Below are 20,410 nucleotides of genomic sequence, written 5' to 3'. Positions count from 1 at the left end.
GATTCGTAGGCGATGGAACTGTAAACAAAATTGTTTCTCAAATCAAATCAGTTCAAGTATCACTGTGTTGTCACCCTTGGTGATGCATGATGCAAAGATTAGGATATTTTCAAAGTTAGTTATCGTAATTACAGTATTGTCGTCATCATTCTGTACAGTTGTGTGGTGGTCACTATTGCCACAAAGTCATAAACCCTGCCTATTTCTACAATTGCTCTATTCTTTTCTACGATATAGACCATTTTAACTTTGTGGCTGTGTTATCTAGTGGAAACCCAGTTGTGTCCACATGTTACAATTCGATAAGTTTGACTTCAAGGGCCAAGGGGCGAGAATTTGCGAATGTGCATCACACTTTCTTGTCAGACATAGCACATATTTGTAACACCTATTGCGACAATAATTATTTTTGTTTCAACTGACTGTATGTTTTAGGTGAAAGCGCTTACACCAAATGATCACTTAGCATCGTAATCATTCTCAGCAACATTATAAAACGCTGCAAATAGAAATAGATGATATGAATTAGAAGTGTTCTACGTCAAACATATTAGCATACCTACGACCGTTCGATGTTGGCAGCGTATTGCATTTCTATTGGCGCTTGTTGCTACGTTGCGTCCACTGAACATGCCCCTGGGCGTCACTAGTTGCCACAAAGCAATAAACCACGCCCATTTCTACAATTTCTCTTCTTCAAGTCTGATTGGCATGCTTTATACCTAACCATATTAAATTAAGACCAATATTTACTTTGTGGCTGTGGTAACTAGTGAACCTCCCCATGCCCACGGATTTGCGATGACGTAGAGACAACAAACAGTTGTTCGACTTGAGTAAGCTAATGCTAGTTAGCACACGGACGAGGAGATAAAACAGCATATTTGCATTCAAGCACTTCTCGGGAGAACGTCAATAAGCGGCACGTCTTTGTTTTACAGTAACAATCGAAAAAGAGAGTATTGCTCTACAGTTAAATCATTTTGGGCACGAACTAAAACATGCTCCGGACTATGACGCTTGTTTTTTCCTTGCCTATTCGGGGATTGCGATGCGAGGTGCTCCGGTGAGACCGCGAGCGACATTAGGAAATCATTTTTAATTTTGTTTTTTTTAATAGAATGATAAACTCGAAAACAAAGCATTTGGGTCTACCGAAAGGTGCATGAAACTAAACTGTTCTAGATGTCATTGTTGGGTAACTACTTTAGCTAGGTAGCTAGTTTGCTTAATGCACAATGCATAGTATTTTGCTAACGTAATGGAGGCACCGTGAGCGAATTGTACAGTTTTAGCTAGTTAGCCAGGTAACGTTAGCTGGTCACCCAATATATAGTTAGAACGTTAGCTAGCTTCCACATCCACTTTTAGAGCGCGCTGACGAACAAAATACAGAATACTTTAACTAAAAACGGCTATCTATGCACTTCATTATCTATCGTGGTTACCTAGCATTAAATTAGCTAGCTAAAGAAGTATAAACTAGATTGAGACTAGCTACTGTCGAAGGATAATATGTTATTTCTCGGTTAGGATTTGTTTGTCACAGTCGTTTGACACACGGTGTGTTGCCTTTAGATCTTGATAATTTGACAACTATTTACAGTTGCTGGACATGGGATATGGTCGATTTATCAAAGGTTTTCTGAATTACAATTTCAGGCTATAAATATTCCGAACTGCAGGAACGCATCACGTATCAAACCAGTCAAGAAATTATATCTTGAAATAGTTGTGCATGTGAGCACAAATAGCTGTTTTGTCAACCAATTACTTTTAACACTCAGAATGCACTTCATATTGTCGTTGTTGTCAAAACAAAGTTGTAAACATTTTCGATGAAAGTACTTATTTTACAAATTGTTAGCTATTTTAGGAACGAAGACCAGCATTCAAAGGCTAGACTGAAATCAACCTTGTGTCAAGTGCAGAGTTCTCGAATCCCGTCAAATTGCTAGATCAATTGCCAACACTACCTTCCTGGAAATGAAAATATGAATATCGAGGAGCAAGCTCTAGATTTGTGCAATGTCAAAATGAAGAGTAATGTCGATGACAATACTACCAATAACTCGGAAGAGATCATACCCCGGATTTCGGAACTGATGGATGGAGACTTGTGCAAACAAGGCATTGGCACCGAGGTCGCTGACACGTCCTCTCTAGCCAGGCTCACTGACAACCCGCGGGGGGAGGACAACCACTGGTCAAAAGAGACACTGGAAATCGACGAAGTGAACGGGAATAAGAACAACAGCGTCCCAAATACCCCTGCAATTGTCAGTTCTGACTTTGCCATTTCTAATGACGACCAAGAGGAGAGTATCAAGGATACAACACCATCGGCCCTCATGTTTGCTATTGAGGAAGGGGATGATGGTGGGGATATGGACATTAGTGTGGATTTGAGCCTGGATGAAAGTGGCATGTTGGAGTCAGAACCTACGGACCAGGGACCATCCCTAGCAGAGGAGACATTCTCAAGCGGTACCAATCCAGATTCATCTACCCCAGATGTTGTCACGGACAAGGAACCTGATAAACCCTCAGAACAGGAGGACTCGCCACCTGTCATTGCCACAGGAGAGGCCCTCTCTCCAGCCCTGGATGAGGGGGATGATAAACACAAAAATGGCAAGAGGGTGACTTTTCCTTCAGATGAGGATATTGTCTCTGGAGCAGTGGAGCCCAAGGACCCTTGGAGACATGGTAATTTCTCACTCAATTTTCTAAGCAATATTTGCTGATGTGACCCTTTCATATATTTTTAGGCCTTGTTTATATGGTGTCCTTAGCCTTGCTGGGGATGCCACACAGTGTAGACTGGCGCTCTACACTGACTGGCAGAGGGACACTGTCACGGAGTACCTTTCTGTTGTCCCGGCCCTAATAGAGGGTTGTTGCACTCACCAGATTTGCGCTTTTACTGTTGGATTGTAGGGTAGTTGCAAATTTTACTTATTGATGAAACCACTTGTAATGTTAGAAACAAACAGCATTATGTTGTTACCTAGAGTCCAGAACATTTTTTTTTGCAAGCTATAGCACCCACAATTTGACAAAGTAGGCTTTTATAGGGCCATAGAGTTTAGTCTAATCTTTTTTGCCATGAAATATCTGGTCTCGTAGTATCGCTATATTGATAGTGAATCCTATTGGATTGTTTCATTCGTTCTTGCTTCTCTGCCTTCCATGGTGACCATTGGGCCCATGTGATCACACCATTATACATTTCATATCGATTTCATCCCAAGGCAATACCTAGGCCCTATATAAATTTGTCAGACCCCCTTGTAAAAATGAAGAATTGAATCATCAGAATACAAGGTGGGGACCAAAGCTAGTTCAACACCCAGGTCATTTTTTGTTGTCACTGATGTCTTCAGGACTAAAAAGCCCACTAGTTGGCGTCATCCCTTTTTTCTTTCTTATACCATTGATAATGGTTCCACATGAGTTATTTAATTTTGAGCTGGTGGAGAAAGTTCCCTTAGGCGTCTTAGTCGTCAACCAGACCAGGCACTCCTGAAAGGTATGCCGTTTTAGTAGTGGGCAGTGTTTATTTCGTGAAAACATCTCAGTATTAGCCTATGTTTTTGTATGTGGCTTATAGTGATATTCCTTACATCTGCTATGGGGGTAGAGGTGTATTCATTCTGAATGGACAATTTGTTTTTCAGTTTTGTTTCCGTTTTGCATACAGAACAAATCATGTAGGACTCCAAGTCAAGTATTTGTATGCCTGTGTGTTTATTCTGTCAAAGATTCTGCAGTTTCTCTTTATTGAACATTCCCTGTAGGCACCCCAAGCACTTGCAGACTAGGTTTATTTAACGTAGGAGGGTCGGGTGGGGATGTTTCAGGTATTGCAAAAAATCAGCAAGGTTGACATGCATATTCAATTGAATTGAAATTGTATGGATAACGTCATAGTACTATAACACCAAAACAAACCTACTCAGACAGTCATGTCCAATGAGTGTCAAGTGGATGACATTTACCATGTCACTAACTCAACACAGTTCAATTTGTTTTACGTTAGTTCCTAGATAGGAGAAAAGATAGGAGAACATGACTAGAAATACCCTAATTTGTGCAATTTGATTTCACATCTAAACAGGAATTCGTTCGGTGAGTTCATTCATGGGTAACATTCACGGCGAATGCAAACGTCCAAATGGGCAAGTGAAAATGAAACTTAATCAGGTTGCAGGCGACGTCTCTCCCCGTTACATCATGGGGTTCCTGAGTTTACAGCCATGGTCGACAAGAAGTTATCAGTTTATTTAAGTTTCAAAGGTCCAGTGGCCGGAGAGGGAGGGTGTCAGGGATATCACATGATTCAAGATAACGTTCTGCCATCTAGGGTAGCGATATGACTTATCTTGATCAGTGAGTGCATTCCTATATTTCTATCAATACAATACTATCAGTCATGTCAGTTACTCTGCCGACTGTAAAAATGACTAAATGGTAGTAGGGCTGGGGGATAAGGACAAAAGATCATATCACAATATCGTTGACATTTATGATGGTATTTGACGTTTTTTTTATAATATAAGTTCTAAATATGCTTTGAGTAGTTCATGACTCTAGGGTGGCAGCACATACATTCTAAGTGATTTCAATGGGTCTTTCTCCATTTTTATACTGTTCAATCTAACACGAAACAAAAAACGTTGTCAGCATTTTCATCAATTTCTGTGTTTCCTGCAGTTTTAGTATCATTTCCACACTGCCACACAACATGAAATGTAAGGCCCAGTTAATTGGTGAACTGTTGGAATCATGGAAATATAATGATTATTCTAATTCTATAGTTGGAGTAGAGTGGTCAGCTCCTTGAATACATTATTGTTTGACATGACAATGAATTAATAAACCAGGGAGGAATTATTGACAGGAACCAAAGTGTTTGTCAGTGTTTCCAAGTGAACCTAATTAGATGTTACATTACATGTTTTCTTTCTTCATGTAGCTAGCTAGCCAACATATTAATGTTTCGCCTATTACTCTGTAATGATAAGATAGCATTGCATAAACATGCTTATCTAGGCCGATACCAGCACTGGTACCAGGCGGTATTAGTTAGCTGTGTTTGCTCTGACCCTTGGTTCCTTTAGCAAGCTAGCTAGCCAACTAACTAGTGATTAGCATTAGCGGCTAACACAAATTATTTCAGCAACACCTTGCTAAGAAAAGACAAACTAGCAGATAGTTTACAGAGAGTAAGATACACTATTAGTTTGTGTATAGAACGCTTGTAGAAAGCAGCATGTCACCAACATTGCTGCATCCATCTGACCATGCAAAGTGAACGACAAGAACGTGCCCGTGACTCTGTGGTCGAGCAACTGCTCTCTCCTTGAGTGACGGGGCAAGACTTGGTGGGGTTAGCGGCATGCGGGAAAGGAGGAGATGACTTAAGTAGCAAATAGAGTAAACTATAAAAACTGACATTGAATACACCAGAGTTTCATATCACCTTTAACAACAAATTTTGAAATGCAGTTTGAGATAAAGTAAAATCTCAAACCAGTCCATGCATCAATACCAGTATATAGTCAAATACGGTATACCGCCCAGCCCTAAATGGTAGATAAAATTCAGGCCAATGTTAAATGGCTTTAATCATGATGATAACCCATTTATTGTTAAATGAATCAGTCGTGCTGTTGAAGGGTTCTGCAGAAGAATGAGTGATGTTGTATACTGCTGTTTTACTCCCTCGACACGTTCATTATTTCCATTTTCACCATCTGAAACATCCAGATCTAGACATCCTAGGAAGTTTGAGCCATAGGCCTAGTATTCGTAACAAGCCGGCATTGTGCTCAATCCCCACCCGGTACCCTTGTCTGTCTTTGTCTTTCCGTCCTTTTCACTGCTATTTCATGAAGGAGTAGGCCTAGCCCGGATCTCTCTCTCTCTCTCGTTGTCCTGATTTTAGCAGTCTTTCCCAGGGTGATGTTCACTCATGGAGAAGAAGTGTGTCTAACTAAGCGGGTGTGATAGGCAGTGACTGAGCTGAGGCCCAGTAAATGAAATGTATCTCCATCCCCGCCCCCAATCCTCTTCATGGTTCACTTGAACTCATCATCGCCACAATGGATCCGGCCTGGATACTTCCTTGACTCGCTGGCCTAGGATCAGCTCTTCACAGCCCAAACCTCATCTTAGCCATCAAGAGGAACAAAACTGGCCTCAAACAGGTGCTTGGTGCTGCTCTCTCCACCAGACCCAGCAATGGGATGCTACTCAGTATTAGACTAAACTGTAGGCTGTTATTTCCATAATGGTGTAGGCCTAGTTGTGATCGTAGCTACAAGTCATGCAATTATGTAGCCTTTCCTTGTTGTCTTACACGCTGACATTTTCAGAATGGTCACAGTTTACATGGCCATTAGGGTAACACTCACGATTGTCTGTTAAGTTTCTGCGGCGCGTCGCTAGTTCACAGCATTGACGATGTCGATAGATCACTATGCAGTTTGCCACTGAAGTACAGATCCACTCAGCATTGTAGAGCCTTGATAACATTAAAGGTGAATTTTAGTCTGAACAAATTGATCGATGACTCTGCTCCCTACATGGTGTTTGTTTGTCGCCCTGCAGTGAGATTGTACATGGAATCCTAGCCTCTTTGTTTTGTAGAACTTGTCCCTTCCCTTCAGTCCTGGCTGGGCACATGTTGCATCATTTCCTCGGATTCCTGAGCTTCCCAGCATGACTCTTAGCCGCTTTGCTTCCTCTCCTCCCTCATTATTCCCCCTCTCCTTCCCTCTTTCATTCTTCCCCTTTCACCCTCTCATCCAACCTTTCTCCTTCTTACGTCAGTGGTTCCCAACCTTTTTTCAGTTACTGTACCGTCAACTGAATTTTTCTCTGCCCGGAGTACCCCGGAAGTACCCCCTCATGTGCATTTGACCAGTAAGCCTACGGGCTCATTAATATTCTTAACTACACCCTGTGGATATGCCAAGTACCCCCAGGGGTCCTAGTAACCCTGGTTGGGAACCACTGCCTTACATTATGCAAGAAGCATGTGGGCTGTCGTTGGTTTTCTATTGACATATATTACATACCCAAATTAGATTAGTTGACAACTGTAAATATTTGGGTTTTGTAAACAAGTAAGAGTTATCTCCAATTTTATTTTTGTCAATTTCTTATCTAAGCTACACTGCATTTGGTTATGAATATAAGTGAAAGCATTTTCCCATTAATAAGATAATATGTAGAAAGCTGCATAGCCTACATGTGATCTCATGTCAACACAAAGGCCCACTTGGAAATTGGCACCAGTAATGATGTACCTTTGGACCTTAGAGGCTTAACTCTTGGTTGTTTAGCCTAGGCCAACACCTTTTCTTGGCTGCAGTTTGTAGTGTGCTGTGTCTGTCCTTCTCTGCCCCTGTAGTTTGGGGTCATGACATGAACCCTGCCCTTTTAACTGTGTCTGTCTGAACTTCAGTCATGGACCTTGGGACTGCAGCCAGTGCAGTCAGAGGCCACCATTTTGACCAGTGTGTTTACAGGGGGGAGCTGCTCTGCTCCACTTCACTTATGAAAACAACATGCCTCTAGGAGTTTGTGGTGTTTAGGATGACAACCTTGTTTTTGTACTAAAAACTGTTCTTCAGCCACCTCCGTCCTTCATTATTTTTCTCTTTTGGAAACTAGGCTATTGAAGCACAATTTTTGCCTGAGGGATGGCTAGCTTCCCACATAAAACACCTATCACCCCTCTTATCTGTTTTAAACAGGGCTGGCCGACGCTCATCACAAAATGCCTGCTCACTTATAAATAGACAGGCCCGGTGGAGAGCCAGTTCAGTCATACTGTTTTTAGCCCATGATATTACAATCCTTCTTTGCCTGACAATGCCTCAGCTACTGTGTTGCTGTTCAGTGGCATCACAGTTACAGTGAAGCTGTCTTGAAATCGAAGTGTTTTTAAAAAAAAATTAACCTTTTATTTAACATGGCAGATAATAACATATTCTTATCTACAATGATGGCCTAGGAACAGTGGGTGAACTGCATTCACGGGCAGAACGACTGATTTTTACCTTGTCAGCACGGTGATTCGATCTAGCAACCTTGCGGTTACTACCTGCCGCCACAATTAATTACAGATTAACACGTCACTAAGGTGGAAGAAAATATTTATCTTGCTTCCTCAGGAGTAGATGACCCTTATGACCTGTTATGATGACACGTTAATTCACTTATAACAGATGTTAACAAATTAAATTGGTGTATAATGCAACACTGCCTGCATCTAAAGGTGAAATCGCTCCACTTGGGCAGTGAGAGAAACAGAAATTTCCCCTGTGTTACCGGAGAGGCTAAGTGCCCTCTGTTAATTATTGACAAGCAGGCTAGCTCTAAATTAGCATTGTTTCATAATCACGTTTCATGTGGTTCTGGGCGCTTGATTCCCTGCTGTTGCTGGATCGACATCGTTACCAAATCCAGACATGCCGACTTTTCAGGAGGGAGAAAGTTGGAGGAGGTACAGAGGTGCCACTGTGGTTGTGTTGGTTTCTTCTAGACAGCCAGGCCTGGACATTGTTTGCTTGTTTCTCATAGTCATGTGTGTCCCTGAGTGAGTGGGGCCAGATGTGGTCCAGGGGGAAAATTGTTTGTAAAATAGCACATGGGAGAAAGCGGGAGCATGTGAGTCCAGCTGCTTATTGACGGGTGGCATTTTATATTGAAGGCCAACTTTCTTTCTTTTTTTTTTTTTTGCTTCAATCAAGTGATCAGGGACGTGCAACTATAGTTTTTCTTCACAGAAAAAACATTAGTGCAACACATTCGGCAGAAGAGCTTCATTTTCATCAGATTACAACAGAAGTGCAATAAGTAAATGAGCATGCAACAGAAAGCAAGGTATTTTTTGCAAAAACGATGCATGGCCATCATATTTCTAATGTTTATCATAGCAAGAATGTAGCCAGCTGCACTGACCAAATATATATAAACGCAACATGTGAAGTGTTGGTCCCATGTTTCATGAGCTGAAATAAAATATTCCAGAAATGTTGCATATGCACGAAAACCTTTTTATTTCTCACATTTGTTTACATCCCTGTTAGTGAGTATTTCTTCTTTGCCAAGATAATTAATCCACCTGACGGGTATGGCATATCCAGAAGCTGATTAAAGAGCATGATCATTACACAGGTGCACCTTGTTCTGGGGACAATAAACGGCCACTCTAAATTGTGCAGTTTTGTCACAACACAATGCCACAGATGTCTGAAGTTTAGGTAGTATGCAATTTGCATGCAGACTTCAGGAATGTCCACCAGAGCTGTTGCCAGAGAATTTAATGGTAACTTATGGGGATGCACCGATATGACATTTTTGGCCGATATCCAATGTTTTCCTTTCCAACAAACCCGATAACCAATATTAAAAATTTGAGCGGTCTTTTAAGCATTCTAGTACAGTTAAATAGTTGAAACCCACACACTGACCAAAAAGTAATTTTGTTGGCATTTATGTACGTCCCCATTACCAGTAAAACATCAACCTATTTATTTCACTTTCTTACTGGGCTGTTTCGTTGTTCATTTGTTCAGTCGTTTCATTCTCAGACAGGATTTCATCATACGTGTCAAACAGTGAAGTTTCAGCTCTGTCGTGTGTCCTCTTCCTCGGTGCACACTGTCACTGTGTCTGTTTCCATCTTGTCCAGCTGTGTTTGTAACATTTTACGTAAACCCTGTTTCTTGTCTGCATCAAAGTAGCGGTCCTTGTACCTAGCATCGAGCATGGTGGCGACACAGTAAAGAGGCTCAGAGAGAATGCCCCTGAATCATTTGTTCACAGCCTCTAGTAGAGTACTTTTGCCAGTTTTAACCCCACGGTCTGTGTAGGCAGGTTTGTTGGCAGGCATTTCAATGCCATGGCAGAGGGTATCACGTCTGCTGCAGACTCAGTTGATGAGCTTATTTCTTGAGTCAGTAGTTCGAATGGAGCAAGGAGTGTATTCATTTTCTCAAATGCCATTGAAATGGCAGCAGCGGAATGAGAACCAGGAACATTTTTGTGCATGCAACATGGCTTTCCTCAGTACGAAATCCTCGTCGACCCGCTGTGCTTTTAGACTCTGCATGCTCATGGGACTGACGTTGCTGGTCCAAATGTCAGTCGTGAAGCTAATAGCAGTGACGCCCATAGCAAGTAGCCCATGGATGTGAGTTTCAACAATACTGTCTAACACCGGTAGGGCAACATCTGAAAAATGGAGCCTACTTGGTAGTGTGTACAGGTGCTCGACCAGTCGACGAAAGCCAACATCCATCCACGACAGAGAACGGTTGATTATCAAGGGCAAGAATTCCATTATCTTGGCTTTAATGGATTTCGCCTTTGAGTTGTCTCGCTGAAATGTTCTTACTCTTTCAAATGACTGCTCGACTTTAACCTTTCTGGTGCAGGCGTTCTGCTAGCAACCCACCTCGAACAATCCGGTGAAATTGCAGAGCGCCAAATTCAAAATACAGAAATAGTCATAATAAACATTCATAAAAAATACATTGTTATACATCGGCTTAAGGACTAACTTCTTGTGAATCCAGCCGCTTTGTCAGATTTCAAAAAGGCTTTATGGCGAAAGCATACCATGCGATTATCTGAGGACAGCACCCCCCCTTACAAAAGCATATAAACATTTTACAACCAAGTAAAGGAATTGCAAAAGTCAGATGGCGATTAAAATTAATCATTTATATTTTGAAGATCTTCATATGGTTGCAGTCACAAGAGTCCCAGCTACACAAATGTTATTTTTGTTCGATAAAGTCCCTCTTTATATCCCAAAAACTCTGTTTTGTTGGTGTGTTTTGTTCAGTAATCCACTGGCTCAAAGGCAGTCAAAACGTATACAGACGAATACATCCTAATAGTACCGGTAAAGTTCATCGAAACATGTCAAACGATGTTTATAATTAATCCTCAGGTTGTCAATTGTCTAAATAATCGATAATATTTCAACCGGACAATAGCGATTTCAATAGAAAGGAAAAACAACAAAGGGCGCTCACTCGGTCACGTGCAAAACCAGTATTGCATGATTCTACAGTCCACTGAGAGAGAGGTCTCATTCTTCTTCATTTTTTAGAAAACAAGCCTGAAACAGTCTACAGACTGACATTTAGTGGTTCTTTTATACTCAGACATTTTAACAGTTTGAAAACTTTAGTGTTTTCTATCCAAATCTACCAATTATATGCATTTCCTATCTTCTGGGCCTGAGTAACAGGCAGTTTACTTTGGACACGCTTCTTATCTAGATGTCGAAATACTGCCCCCAAGCCATAAGAAGTAAACTTGTTTAGTTGTTGGAAGAGTGCCCTTAGTTCCCCTTTTGTTCTAAGTAGTCGCTCAACGTCTGATGCACTTTCAAATGAGTAATTAGGTTTGTGGTATTGAAAAATGTCAATTGGAAATCATAGCAGCACAAACATTGCGTATGGCCTTTTTGTTCCTTTTGAAATGTAAAAATATATCCACACAGCAGACATTGTGTGCTAGGTTAGGACTGCTGTGTTGCACGTGTAACGCTGTACTCTTTTTGTGCCGTCATTACGTCATCTATCTACGTTATATAGGTATGCATGTCAGCTTTGACATTGGTTTTGTGTTAAACTAGACATGCCAATGTTAGCACTTTTAGCTAGTATCGTCCGATTCCGATATGCTTACCCATATATTGTGCATCCCTATTCATTTCTCTACCATAAGCCACCTCCATTTGTTTTAGGCAATTTGGCAATACTACAACCGGCCTAACAACCGCAGACCTCATCTAACCACACCAGCCCAGGACCTCCACATCCGGCTTCTTCACCTGCGGGATCGTCTGAGACCAGCCACCTAGACAGCTGATGACACTGTGGGTTTGCACAACCGAAGAATTTCTGCCCACACTGTCAGAAACCGTCTCAGGAAAGCTCATCTGCACAGAGATACCGTGACAAGATCCTGAGGCCCATTTCTGTGCCATTCATCCCACGCCATCACCTCCTGTTTCAGCATAATAATGCACAGACCCATGTGTACACAATTCCTGGAAGCTGAAAATGTCCCAGTTCCTCTATGGCCTGCTTACTGGGATGCTCTGGATGTTCCCATTCCCGCCACCATCCAGGAACTTCGCACAGCCATTGAATAGGAGTGGGACAACATTCCACAGGCCACAATCAACAGCCTGATCAACTCTATGAGGAGTGGTGACGTACTCCATGAAGCAAATGGTGGTCACACCAGAAGTTGTGGCATTTTATATTTTTGTTCAGTGTACATTTCCTATTGTTTGGCTAAAAGTTAATATTGCATTTTACTGGAGAAATTTATGCTAGCTACACCGAGAAAGTACCAAAGATGTTGTCTGCTGATGGAATGCTGTTTGAATTCTCATCCGAATGGAGAAGTGCGACTGAAGCACAGAACACAGAATTCTGCGTTAACGTTTAAATCGCTAGCTATCTAAGTAAGTGGCTGAATTAATAAGGTGACGGGGTGTCATATTGTGTTAGCACCTGCTGTGTTTGAGAAGTCAAAGCCCTTTGGATGAGTATTCTGTATATTGATTTCCTTGTTTTATTTTCTTCTCTTTGTTCTCGGCCTGTCTGCTCCTCCCCAATATTCTTCGAGCAGGCAGGCCTGTTGCCCTAGTGATTCCAGACTGCACACAGACCCCGTGTGTACACGCGGTGTTCTTCCGTCATACAAGCATGCGTCAACTTTGTTCATTAGCACAATATCTCTTGTTCACATTCGCTTGTTCGCTCTTACTTGTGCTCATTTTGTTAGCATTTTGGTTAGACGCCCAATGGGCTTTTTTGCTGGGTTTTTTGGCGCCCTGCTGTGTACTAAGCCGGTAATCCCGTAAATCCCGTAATGAGAGGATGGTATGGAGATATGAATATCTGTATAAACTCAACCCTAGTTCCTACTATGTGAAATAGATTAACAACTACTTCCGCATGTGTTTCAGATGGATTCAGTTATCCATCCACCTATATTTCCTCCCATGTAAAGCTGTAGGGGGCTCCCTTCTTTGTGAGATGTTGTTTTTCCATCCTGACCCTCCCCCCAGCAGTAGTGCTGACCCCATTTGATCGACTGGTCGATAGACTGTTGGTCTTTTTTAGTCAAGCAGTCGCAAATGTATATATTTAATTATTTTATGTCACACGAGATAGGTGTCTCACGCATGTCTCAGTGGACTAATCCATTGTGATCGCTCACCAGTATCAGTAGTACATTTACCGTTAATTCCCGTAATTTTTGTTAATGCTTTCAATATTATTATTATTTTACTGTTCTCATTGTTGGAGTGGACATGTTGTTTGAGGACCTCATAACGTATGTTACACTTTGTGAGGAACAAGTTTTAATTATTTTTTTCACTTACGAATTGTAAATTTATTAATTGTCTTTTGTTTGTTAGCGCTCCTGTCAATCTTGAGTGAGGATGCGCACCTGATTATGCTTAAAGTAGGCCTAGGCTACTTGCCCTCCGCAAATGTAGGCCTATAAATGTGCCCATTTGGGAATCTGATAGTATTTCTGATTTGTTGTAACTCACCACCACTGTGGAGATTCTAACAGCAAGTTTTTACATCCATTGAGAATGTCAATAGTTCCTCAACATAGCCTATTTGAAAAATCTTTCCAGCTCTCTTTCAATAATCACTCCCGGCCACTTCAGCCCAGACCCAAGTTAATAGTTGATACAATGTTTCAAGTTCCTTGCAGACAGGCCAAGTGTGTAGCCATGTGATTTAGAGGATATTTATTTATCAGGATATTGTCTATGTTCATATGAAAATCCTAACTGGCATGCAGGTCGGTAGAAATGGTAAAATAAATTGGTACTCCAAATGGGAAAGGTTGCCGACCCTTGGTTTAGCTTATTACCGGCAACTTCAGGAGCTTAACGGCAGAATCTGCGAAGGCCAGCAGCAGCAGCAGAGGGTCATGAACTTTTTTATTTTTTATTATTTTTATCTCTGGCTCCCTCTTGAATAATTTGTCTTCATTCATTAATCACAGTGTTCTTAAAGCATCAAACAAGCTCAGTAACCTACATAGTTAATTTTTTTGGGAGAAACACAGGGTGTGTCTATGTAGGAGGGGAAAATGGTTGAAAGATCAGACGACTAGGTCGACCAAGATTTTATTTTGTTGTGGACAGCCCCACCTAGCAGGCATCCATCCAGGGCACTGTCAGTATGGCTCGATCTGTAGCATAGGCTGTTCTCTGGCAGGGACCATGCGTTCTTCTCCCCCTGTGACCAGCGTCAGCTGTCATGTGTGACTGACGCTGCTGCCACCCTGTGCAGCATGGTGGTGTGAAATGGCAGGGATGAGGCCCGGGGAGAGGGGGTGTGCTATTTTAGACTCTCTTAACACTCAGTTGTTAAGTAGGTGTCAGTTCCAGTCCCGGCCCCCCTCCCTCCTGGAGGCTCGTCCAGAGGGCGACTGCTGGCTGGCTGACTGACTGACCATTCCTCCTGTCTTCCATCTGAACCCTACGCCCAGTCCTGGTGACCTCTCAACTTTACAAAATGGCTGCTTTGCCATTTCTATTCCTCCTAGTCCCCTGAATGTGGGGGCCGATCGATACAGGTCACAGAATGAAATGGAGTGTCTATTAAAGAACCTGTGATGTTGCATGCCGTAGTGTTGCATGGATTTTCTCAGTGACAAGTGCAGTTCCTCATCAGGTGTGCCTAGCTCTACTCTTTTTCTCGTCTCCTTTTCATCCTTTGTCAACCCTGATCGTTAGACCACCTTGTCTATTGGCATGGCCCAGCAAGTCTCAATCTCACCATGTCATCCACACCCTGAGTCACAATCAGTGTTCACCCTTCAGCCACAATTGATTAGCTCAGGTGACTTTCACTTTCCATTGTGCCCTGACTATAAGTTAGTCAAACATTCATGCTTTCTCTTCCATGCTAATTTGTCGGTCATTGCAGAACGGTAATATTAATTGACAGCCGAGATCATAGTTATGTTTCAGAAGAGATTATTTACCATAGAACATCAGAAGTAATATGCTGTTATCTTCAAAGCAGCATTCAGTCGTGCCCCCACTCTCTCCTCCTTTCTTCTCCCTCACGTTTTAAGTGAAGACAACCCTATCCTCTGAAGTCTCAGTCCCACATGCGGTCCGCAGATGACTTGGATGCTCTAGCTAGTGCAGACACCTGGTCCCAGTACCTTCACATACACCGTGCCCAGCATAGAATGAGTAGAATGGACATGGTTCTAAAAATCTACAGGAGATGTCATTGTCCACGCAATAGAAAAGCATTGCTCCACATGTCAAACTGAGACTAGGCACAGAATTCTTACAGGTGTTGATAAACAAACGTTTAAACATGGACACAGCCGGTCCACCCTACCACAGAACATTTTCTTTTAATCTACTCAATCAAATTCTATGGCACCAACTGCTTTCCCTCTCTAACCCAGACAGTCCCCCTCAGCACTGATAAGTGTCTCCACACTCTGCTCTCTGCTCCTCCCAGCCAATGTGGTGAAGGGAAAATGCACTGCACCGATGGCGAGTGTGTGTTTGCACTTTGTTCCTTGTCAACAAGAGACCGAGAGAGGAGGAAAAGAGGGAGATGCAGGGAGAAGTTGTCAGACTGCACTTGGATTAATTTAGCTTGTTTTGCATTTGCTGTAGTAAACCCCTCCAAAGCAGTAGTAGCGTAAACATACTCCTAATACTACTTATCATTTTCAATAGGGAACTGTAGGATGTATTTAAAAAATATATATGTTTTTACCCCCTTTTCTCCCCAATTTCGTGGTATTCAATTGGTAGTTTGTCTTGTATCATCGCTGCAACTCACGTACGGAGTCGGGAGAGGCGAAGGTCGAGAGCCGTGCATCCTCCGAAACACAACCCAACCAAGCCACGCTGCTTCTTGACACAATGCCCCCTTAACCCCGGAAGCCAGCCGCACCAATGTGTCGGAGGAAACACCGTGCACTGCGCCTGGCCCGCCATGGATTTAAAAAAATAACTTTTAGTGCACGATGAGGCAAGGACATCCCTGCCGGCCAAACCCTCCCCTAAGCCGGACGACCCTGGGCCAATTGTGCGCTACCCCATGGGTCTCCCAGTCGCGGCCAGCTGCGACAGAGCCTGAACTCTAACCAGTATCTCTAGTGGCACAATGTAGACTGTATCTAGAGGTAAAAGGAGGCATTCCTGTCAGCTTAAAGGTCAGATTTGTTTAGACTGATTTAAATGACCGTTACAGTGCCTTCAAAAAGTATGCACACCCCTTGACATTTTGTTACAGCCTGAATTTAAAATGGATTAAATTGAGATTGTCACTGGTCTACACACAATAACCCATGATGTCAAAGTGGAATTATGTTTTTTGACATTTTTTAAAATTAATTTTAAAAATTAAAGCTGTCTTAAGTTGATAAGTATTCAACCCCTTTGCAAGCCTAAATATGTTCAGCAGTAAAAGTAGCTTAACAAGTCACATAAAAAGTTGCATGGATTCACTCAAGATTTTTGATTGACTACCTCATCTCTGTACCTCACACAAACAATTCTCTGTAAGGTCTCTCAGTTGAGCAGTGAATTTCAAGCACAGATTCAACCACAAAGACCAAGGAGGTTTTCCGATGCCACGCAAAGATGGGCACCTTTTTTTGTTAGCTGGGTAAAAATAAAACAAAGCAGACATTGAATATCCCTTTGAGAATGGTGAAGTTATTAATTACACTGTGGATGGTGTATCAATACACCCAGTCACTACAAAGATACAGGTGTCTTTCCTAATTCCGTTGCCAGAGAGAAAGGAAACCGCTGAGGGATTTCACCAATGAGGCCAATGGTTAAATTTCTTTAGTCAGTTAAGAACAAATTCTTATTTTCAATGACGACCTAGGAACAGTGGGTTAACTGCCTTGTTCAGGGGCAGAACAACAGATTTTTACCTTGTCAGCTCGGGGATTCAATCTTGCAACCTTTCGGTTACTAGTCCAACGCTCTAACCACTAGACTACCTGCCGTCCCAGGCTGTGATTGGAGAAAACTGAGGATGGATCAATAACATAGTTACTACACTAACCTAAATGACAGCGTGTGAAGGACGCCTGTACAGAATACAAATATTCCAAAACATGCATCCCTGTTTGGAAGAAGGAACTAAAGTAAAACTGCTAAAAATGTGTCAAAGCAATTTATCTTTTTGTCCTGAATACTAAGCGTTGGGTTTGGGGCAAACTCAACACTGAGTACCACTCTTCATATTGTCAAACATGGTGGTGGCTGCGTCATGTTATGGGTATGCTTATCATTTGCATGGACTAAGGAGTTTTTTTCCTCCGAAAAAATTAAATGGAGCTAAGCACAGGCAAAATCCTAGAGGAAATCCTCTTTGTCTGCTTTCCAATAGACACTGGGGGACAAATGAACCTTTCAGTAGGACCGTAACCTAAAACACAAAGCCAAATATACACTGGAGTTGCTTACCAAGAAGACAGTGAATGTTCCTGAGTGACCGAGTTTTGACTTAAATCTAAGGCTGTCTAGCAATGATCAACAACCAGATTAACAGAGTTTAAAGAATAATGTACAAATATTGTACAATTCAGGTGTGCAAAGCTCTTAGAGACTTACCCAGAAAGACTCACAGCTGTAGTCGCTGCCGAAGGTGTTTCTAACGCATTGACTCAGGGTTGTGAATACTTAAAATATGTATACATGTTTTCACTTTGTCATCATGAGGCATTGTGTGCAGATGGGTGAGTAAGAGAATCAGTTTATTCCATTTTGAATTTGGGCTGTAACAGAAAAAATGTGGAATAAGTCAAGGGGTATGAATTCTTTCTGAAGGCGGTGTAGGTTTCTGAGTAAATAACTACTGCACAATATAAAATGCCCACCAAGACTGGCCCAGAGCATTGTATTTAGACTGGCCCCTTCCCTGCTGCCCTACCCAGACTAGTAACTCAATAGGGATTGCTCCTCTCCGTTCAGGCCCCAGGAGAAGCGAGCAGGTTCTGCCTGTTTCACCAGGGCTCACTTTTTAATGGCTTCTAATTGTTTGAGTCCTCTTCATATGCCAAGCCAAATTGTCCCGCACTTGTTGAAGACTCTTAGGAGACTGTACTCCCTTTTGGCTTGTGCTTTTGTTCTAGTTCTACCAACCTGGGCTAATTCTATGCCGCACCCTCAGTAGAACTGCCTGCCTTCTACCCTCTTTCTCAGTGGCCTGCTTGTATTCCCTCCATTCTTCACCTCTGTCTCACTTACACATATCTGCTTACCCTCTTTGTTCTCCTTCCACCTTTTGGCTCGCTCCGATGAGTTCTGTGCTGTCAGCAGGGTTTAGCAGAGCTCCTCGGTCTCCATCCAAGTATTTTTCTTTACTCCCGTCCTTCGTTCCTTCCTTCCCTATCATCTCTTTCTACCTTACCTGCCTCACTGACTCTCGTTCAGTCCTGTCCTCTCCATGATGCAGTGGCCAATACCGTTTTTCATTACTCCCATCCTCCCTTGTTCCCCTAATAATGTTTCTCTCATTCACCTCTGTACACTGCCATATAGGCCTACAGTGTGTTGCCGGAGGGACAGTGTAGTGATGGTGCAATGTCTCTGATGGTGTACAGTGCCTTCAGGAAGTATTCACACCCCTTGACTTTTTCCACATTTTGTTGTGTTATAGCCTGAATTTTAAGTGGATTCAATTGTGATTTGTTTTGTCACTGGCCTACACACAATACCCCATACTGTCAAAATGGAATTATGTTTTTAGAAAATGTTACAAATGAATTAAAAATGACAATTAAAATATCTTGAGTCAATCAGTATTCAACCCCTTTTGTTATGGCAAGCCTAAATAAGTTCAGGAGTAAAAATGTGCTTAACTCATTTAAGTTGCATGGACTCACTGTGTGCAATAAGTGTTTTAACATACTTTTTAAATGACTACCTCATCCCTGTACCCAACACATACAATTATCTGTAAGGTGCCTCAGTTGAACAGTGAATTTCAAACACAGATTCTTCTACAAAGACCAGGGAGGTTTTCCAATGCCTACCAATGATGGGTACCTATTGGTAGATGGGTAAAAATAAAAAAGCTAACATTGAATATCCCTTTGAGCATGGTGAAGTTATTCATTAGATTGATCTGGTGGTCCTCCATCCACACCTTGATTGACCTGGCTGTGAGGCATGCAGCACTGTCCTGCTGGAAAAACCAATCCTCAGAGTTGGGGAACATTGTCAGAGCAGACGGAAGCAAGTTTTCTTCCAGGGCAACATTGTACGTGGCTTGATTCACAGGTCTTTCACAAAGACAAATCTGCCTGATTCCAGCCTTGATGAAGCACCCCCAGATCATCACCGATCCTCAAACACATTTCAATTTGCGAGACCTGGAGAGGCTTACAAGACAGTGTCTTGCAACCACTGTGACATTTGGCGCAGGATCTATATTGTGTATATAAACTACTGTAAAATACTACGTGCGATCTAGTATGTTCGTACGCACAGAAAAAGCGTGATTTATCAAACAATCCCACGAGAGTCATACGTACACTGGTAGGAGAGAACCATCGATAAATACCAATGGTTCTCAGCCTCGGTGATCGTGCACGACCATGGCTATTTGCATTTCAAAATGATCCCTTTAAAACTCATGGGGAATATAAAACGCCCTACCGTGAGAGAGACAACGGCGCAAACAAAAAAGTTTAGAAAAAAATCACTTTTCAGCGACTGAAATAGAGGTGCTATTGTCAGAGGATGAGACGAGTACAGCCAAAATGTTTTCTTTGACTCGCTCAGTTGTGGCTTGACCAGTAAAACATTTTTTATTGAGGACCATAAACCATCCATCCTCAACAGCTCCCTCCTGGAGGCGTAAAGGCCAACATTGCTGTTCTGCAGAATGAACGAGTCGTGCGTTCCACCGGGCCACCTTGCCAGCACATTCAGCAGCATCTTTTGCGCATCACATAACCTGTCACTTTCACATTGTGGAAGCCTGTTCTGTTCACATGGTAACTAATTTTGGGTTGGTGCTTTTATGGCGATGTGGGTGCAGTCTATTGGGCCGTTTGTATTTGTGAACCCATTGATGGCAAAGAAAGCCCTCTTGCGATGGTGTATAATTTTTTTTTATGTTACTGTTCTTTTTTGCTTTTGATTGCCTCCAAAACATTGGCTCATTGGGGGCTGAGAGATTCCAGCTGAGAACTGCATGTTGCCAAACACCCAAGGGTGGAGAGCACCGGAATGGCATGTTTGCCTTTCTGAAGTAGGTCTTTCATCCTCGCAAAAATCTTAAGGTTAGCTCATCAGATATCGTTTCCCAAAACCGATCTGTGCTTTCTGCAA

The 20,410-nt window shown here is 42.3% G+C and overlaps 1 protein-coding gene across 4 annotated transcripts in view; it reads left to right on the top strand.

The window, feature by feature from the left end:
- Window positions 1-707: 707 nt before the first annotated feature.
- LOC110503507 (protein phosphatase 1 regulatory subunit 37) overlaps window positions 708-20,410 on the top strand; it is a 55,616-nt gene continuing 35,913 nt past the window's right edge. Inside the window, exons 1-2 of one of the 4 annotated variants that reach the window (XM_021581847.2) lie at window positions 708-836; window positions 1,868-2,709. In XM_021581847.2, the coding sequence (XP_021437522.2) occupies window positions 1,995-2,709 (715 nt within the window). In that variant the 5' untranslated portion in view covers window positions 708-836; window positions 1,868-1,994. Of the gene's footprint in view, window positions 2,710-20,410 lie in introns of all 4 variants that reach the window. The other 3 variants (XM_036961968.1, XM_021581848.2, XM_021581846.2) reach the window with 3 other exon arrangements.

Source organism: Oncorhynchus mykiss, chromosome 24 (assembly GCF_013265735.2).
Source record: "Oncorhynchus mykiss isolate Arlee chromosome 24, USDA_OmykA_1.1, whole genome shotgun sequence".
Lineage (NCBI taxonomy): Eukaryota > Metazoa > Chordata > Actinopteri > Salmoniformes > Salmonidae > Oncorhynchus > Oncorhynchus mykiss.
The sequence above is the reverse complement of the archived record's forward strand: the minus strand, read 5'-3'. Positions and strand labels throughout refer to the sequence as shown.